Source organism: Benincasa hispida, chromosome 11 (genome assembly GCF_027475165.1).
Source record: "Benincasa hispida cultivar pf3 chromosome 11, pf3_genome.v1.1, whole genome shotgun sequence".
NCBI classification, from domain to species: domain Eukaryota; kingdom Viridiplantae; phylum Streptophyta; class Magnoliopsida; order Cucurbitales; family Cucurbitaceae; genus Benincasa; species Benincasa hispida.
Genome location: NC_143488.1, coordinates 29,930,979 through 29,936,756, shown reverse-complemented (window position 1 = coordinate 29,936,756; position 5,778 = coordinate 29,930,979). Strand labels below are relative to the sequence as shown.

Sequence of the window (5,778 nt, the reverse complement as noted above, 5' to 3'; positions counted from 1 at the left end):
AATTGGGAAAATATTATTAAAATTGAATTGAAAAAAAAAAAAGAAAAAAGAAAAAAACATCTCCTTGAAGCCATAACCTTCTTTACACGTTTTAAGGAGGCAAGACCAAAGTGAAAAAATGAAGCTATTAAAAGTAGTAGTTATCATGAACCACTTTTCTGATTAAATCGCAACAAAACAAATATAAATAATTACAAAATATATTTTTATTTCTTATTTTTAATTTATAATAATTGAAAATAATCTTTTAAATATAAAAAAATAAATTAAAATATTTACAAATATATCAAAATTTAATGTCTACTTACGATAAATCGCAATAGACTGTATCTAGATAGATAAGATAGTAATCTATCACTAATAGAGATGTCCAATTTTTTCATAGGATAGGGATCCCACGGAGCCTACCCAGAACGGGGTGGAGATTTTCCGATTAGATAGGGAGTGGGGAGAATGGGGACGGAGAATGCATTCCCTATCCTCGTCCCCCTCTTCTCCATCTCCGCCCCATTTAGGCTTTATTTATTTAATTAATATAATTATTTTTATTATATAAATATTATATTTAAATTTCAAATTTGATAGTTTATTGATCAATATAATTAATATATTTAAATTTAGATTATATATGTGAGTAATTTGATTTATATTTATTTTTTTTTACTAAAAAGTTTATTAATTTTTTAGGTCAAACTTTGAGTGATTTTAAATTAATTAGTTTTTTTTTTAAAAAAATAGCTGGAAAAATTCTCAGAGAATCTCTACTCTGATTCGCATTAAATTTTACGAAAATAGGAAATGAAATGGGGAGCGAGAACGGATACGGAGAATGATATCCCGACCTCGCTGCACTAGTAGATATCTCTAATCACCAATGTAAATATTTTTAACAGTTTTATCATTTAAAATAATTTGCCAATTGAAATTGATTTTAATTTCCATTAAAAAAAAAAAATTTGAAGATAAAATGACGAAACAGCTGAGAGATGTTGTTCTACTCTCACACTATTTCCCAACCAACGCCTCCTCTGAATCGCTCCGTTGCTAAGAGAGAAACGGAAATCGCCATTGAAATGCAGCTGCTTCTGCTTCTCTTTCTTCTTCTTCACCTCCATCTTCATCTCTCTCTTTCTTCTCACTTGCCTGAATATCGCGCTCTTCTCTCTCTCAAGAGCTCGTTTTCCGATGACTCCCAATCGCCGCTCTCCACTTGGGATGCTGCTACTACCCACTGTACTTGGGCCGGAGTCACCTGCGATTTCCGTCGCCACGTCGTTGGCCTCGACCTTGCAGGATTGAATCTCTCTGGTACTCTCTCTCCTGACCTGGGCTCTCTCCGGTTTCTCTCTAATCTTTCTTTCGCTTCCAATCAGATTTCCGGGCCCATTCCGCCGGAGATTTCTGCCATCTCTACACTTAAATATCTTAACCTCTCTAACAATCTCATTAATGGCACATTCCCCTTGCAACTCTCCATGCTCCATAATCTGGAGGTTCTTGATTTGTATAACAATAATATGTCTGGGAACTTGCCGCTTGTGGTCATCCAGTTGCCGAATCTCCGCCATTTGCATCTTGGGGGGAACTTCTTCTCCGGAGTGATTCCCCCGGGGTATGGAAGGTGGCAGTTCATGGAGTATTTGGCGGTGTCTGGAAATGAGCTTCAAGGTCCCATTCCGCCGGAGATTGGTAATCTGACGAAGCTTCGTGAACTTTACATTGGGTATTATAATACCTACGACGGCGGTTTGCCGCCGGAAATAGGAAACTTATCGGAACTTGTTCGATTGGATGCTGCTAACTGTGGGTTAACGGGTGAGATTCCTCGCGAACTTGGAAAACTTAAGAAATTGGATACTCTGTTTCTTCAGGTGAACGGCTTTTCTGGGCCTTTGATTCCGGAACTTGGGAGCTTAACGGGATTGAAATCCATGGATTTGTCTAACAACATTCTTGTTGGTGAGATTCCGGAATCATTCTCTCAACTGAAGAACTTGACGCTTTTGCATCTTTTCAGGAATAAGCTTCATGGAGCTATTCCACAGTTCATCGGCGAGTTGCCGGAGCTGGAAGTGTTGCAGTTGTGGGAAAATAACTTCACTGGCTCTATTCCTTACAGTTTGGGGAAGAATGGGAAGCTTGTTGTTCTAGACATTTCATCGAACAAGTTGACTGGAACTTTACCTCCCGATATGTGCCATGGAAATAGACTTCAAACTCTGATAACCCTCGGGAATTTCTTGTTTGGTCCAATCCCTGATTCTCTTGGTGGATGCCAGTCGTTGAGCCGTATTCGAATGGGGGAGAATTTTCTCAATGGTTCGATCCCAAACGGTCTCTTCGGTTTGCCAAATCTTTCCCAAGTTGAGTTGCAGAACAATTTTCTCACCGGAGAATTTCCAGTCACCGATTCCGTTTCTGCAAATCTCGGCCAAATTAGTCTGTCAAACAATCGGCTGTCGGGATCCCTTCCACCGATGGTTGGAAATTTCTCCGGCGTCCAGAAGCTTCTACTCGATGGGAACAAGTTCTCCGGCCAAATCCCACCTGAAATCGGGCGGTTACAGCAGCTCTCAAAGATTGATTTCAGCCACAACAAATTCTCTGGTCCAATCGCTCCGGAGATCAGCCAATGTAAGCTCTTAACCTTCGTCGATCTCAGTCGTAATGAACTCTCCGGTGAGATTCCGAATGAAATCACCACAATGAGGATATTGAACTATCTGAATCTCTCAAGAAATCACTTAATCGGAAGCGTTCCTGCTTCAATATCCTCAATGCAGAGCTTGACATCTGTTGATTTTTCATATAACAATCTCTCGGGTTTAGTTCCGGGCACCGGTCAGTTTAGCTACTTCAACTACACTTCATTTCTAGGCAACCCAGACCTCTGCGGTCCATACTTAGGACCTTGCAAAAATGGGGTCGGCAATGGCACTCAACAGCCTCATTTAAAAGCCTCATTCTCTTCTTCTGTGAAGCTTTTGCTTGTCATTGTCTTGCTAGTCTGCTCGATCGCATTTGCAATCGCAGCAATCATCAAAGCTCGGTCGCTAAAACGAGCAAGCGGGTCTCGAGCTTGGAAATTAACCGCATTCCAAAGACTAGATTTCACAGCAGATGACATTTTGGACTGTTTGAAAGAGGACAACATTATTGGGAAAGGAGGTGCTGGGATTGTTTACAAAGGTTTTATGCCGAGTGGCGATCATGTCGCTGTGAAAAGACTTCCGGCGATGGGCCGAGGATCGTCCCATGACCATGGATTCAATGCTGAGATACAGACTTTGGGGAGGATTAAACATCGTCACATTGTTAGATTATTGGGTTTCTGTTCAAACCATGAAACCAATCTTCTGGTTTATGAGTATATGCCTAATGGGAGTTTAGGGGAAGTTCTGCACGGGAAGAAAGGTGGGCATTTGCAATGGGACACAAGGTATAAGATCGCCATTGAAGCTGCTAAAGGTCTTTGCTATTTACATCATGACTGTTCGCCATTGATTGTTCACCGAGATGTAAAATCAAACAACATTCTTCTGGATTCTGATTATGAAGCTCATGTTGCTGATTTTGGGCTTGCCAAGTTTCTTCAGGATTCAGGCACATCAGAATGTATGTCCGCCATAGCTGGTTCTTACGGATACATAGCTCCAGGTATTGATTTAATGTCTTATTACTCAAATATGGTTGTGGTTGAAATGTCATTGACATCTACATTATTATTATTGTCATCTGTTCTGGCTTTGACTTGATTAAGATTTGGAAATCACATGACTGATTAGCTTAGCTTGACAAATTTCCTTTGCTTGGTGTGTGATGATAATAAACTCAACTTATATGTTTTGCAGAATATGCTTATACATTGAGAGTGGATGAAAAGAGTGACGTTTATAGCTTTGGAGTAGTACTGTTAGAATTAGTGAGTGGGCGAAAGCCCGTCGGAGAATTCGGCGATGGGGTCGACATAGTTCAATGGGTCAGAAAAATGACGAGCCCCAACAATGAAGGGGTAGTGAAAATCATTGATCCACGCCTCTCCTCGGTCCCACTCAATGAAGTAACTCATGTATTCTATGTAGCGATGCTATGTGTGGAAGACCAAGCCGTGGAGAGGCCAACAATGAGAGAAGTAGTCCAAATCCTCACAGAACTACCAAGGCCACCAACTTCAAGACAAGTAGACTCAAAAGAAGCCGAAGTAACAACCCCACGGCTACTGCCATCATCCCCGGCTGTGGCATTAGATTCACCAAACAAAACACAGCCACCACCTGATCTTCTGAGCATTTGAAGTAGGAACCTTGGAGGGAGGGTTCATAGAAAAAGAGGAAGTCCTGATTTCTTGAGGCATTATAATTAGTGTTTGTGTGTTTTGGTTTGAATGGACTGGACTGACTTCAAGGAAAGCAATAGGAAAGTTTGTGTGTGTGTGTGTGTGTTTGTGTACAGTTTAGGGAGATGGGATTGGGATTGTTCTGCTGCTGAGACTGAGATGGGTGTCATCATCATTATAATTGATCAGTACACAGTAAGAGATGCAGGTTAGTGGTAATGGTACGTTCTGATTTTTACTGTGTGAAGGTCTGCTTATAAACTAAATGTTGCAGTGTTTTTTTTTTTTTTTCCTTTTCCTTTGTATAAGTTTTTATGATGAAGGGGAAACAGTGTCATTTCATGTCAAGGAACAAGATGCCTTCCTTCACAAACCAAACTATGGAGACATCATTTCAATCAACTCTTTTCTTTTTTGTAATTCTTTTACTTTCCAAGATTAATACACTATTCTTTTAGACTTCTTTTTTTGGTTAATTTTATTTTTGAACTAGTTGTTTTGGTTGATGAAAATGTTCATAAGTTTATCTTGGGGTGTGTTTGGCTGTGGACTGAAAAGGGTAATTTTAAAAAGTTGAAAAAGACTTTGAAAAGAGTTCTCTCTAATGTATTTGGGATTTTGTAATGTTTTTGTTTTTATTTTTTTATTAAAAAAAAGGCCAAACCTTACTCACTCACCTCCTTATCACGAAGGGAAGGATACATACAATTAAGGGTGTCAGTGGGTTGTGTTGGATTGGGTTGAATGACTTTTTAAATTCAATCCAATTGTTTTAGTTGTAAATTTCTTCAATCCACACAATCCTTATTAAAAAATGAACTCAATTCAAACCAATTATGAAACATTTGGGTTGAGTTGGTTCGGTTAATTGAGTTATTTGTTTAAAATTTTATTTTAAAAAGAAGTAAAATTTTAATTTAATTATTATCATATCAATTGAATCAAGATTACCAATTCATTTTTAATTTATAAAATGAAAAGTTTCTTTCCAAAATGTTAAAAATCTAATTTTAGAAGTTTTTGGAGAAACAAGAAATAATGAAATTAAATAAAACTCAAATAGATATATGTATATATAATTATATTATATATATAAAAAAATATATAAATTTTAAAGTTAATAATAAGTTTGGGTTGGTTTGAGTTATTTTAGGGAAACCTATGAAGTAACTTTGAACCTACGAAGCAATTTAACTCATAAAATTTTTATTTATTTGAACCCAATTCAACCCATATGAATAGATAACCCAATCCAAACCGCACGAGTTAGGTTAGGTTAATCAAATTTTTCAAATCATTGAATTTCTTGAATACATCTAGATACAATTAGAAAAGACATATTTTCTGAGAGGATACCAAAACTACAATAACATGAGCAAATTTGTTCTCTCTAAAGATATATGAAAAAAACGAGATTTTAAATGATTTGAGCATATTTGTTC

The 5,778-nt window shown here is 37.7% G+C and overlaps 1 protein-coding gene across 1 annotated transcript; it reads left to right on the top strand.

The window, feature by feature from the left end:
* Positions 1-977: 977 nt before the first annotated feature.
* On the top strand, positions 978-4,795 carry LOC120091760 (uncharacterized). Its single transcript, XM_039049881.2, has 2 exons — positions 978-3,657; positions 3,852-4,795. Exons 1-2 carry the CDS (start codon positions 987-989, stop codon positions 4,292-4,294), a joined length of 3,114 nt encoding a protein of 1,037 aa, XP_038905809.1. The 5' UTR covers positions 978-986; the 3' UTR covers positions 4,295-4,795.
* The last annotated feature ends 983 nt before the right edge of the window (positions 4,796-5,778 follow it).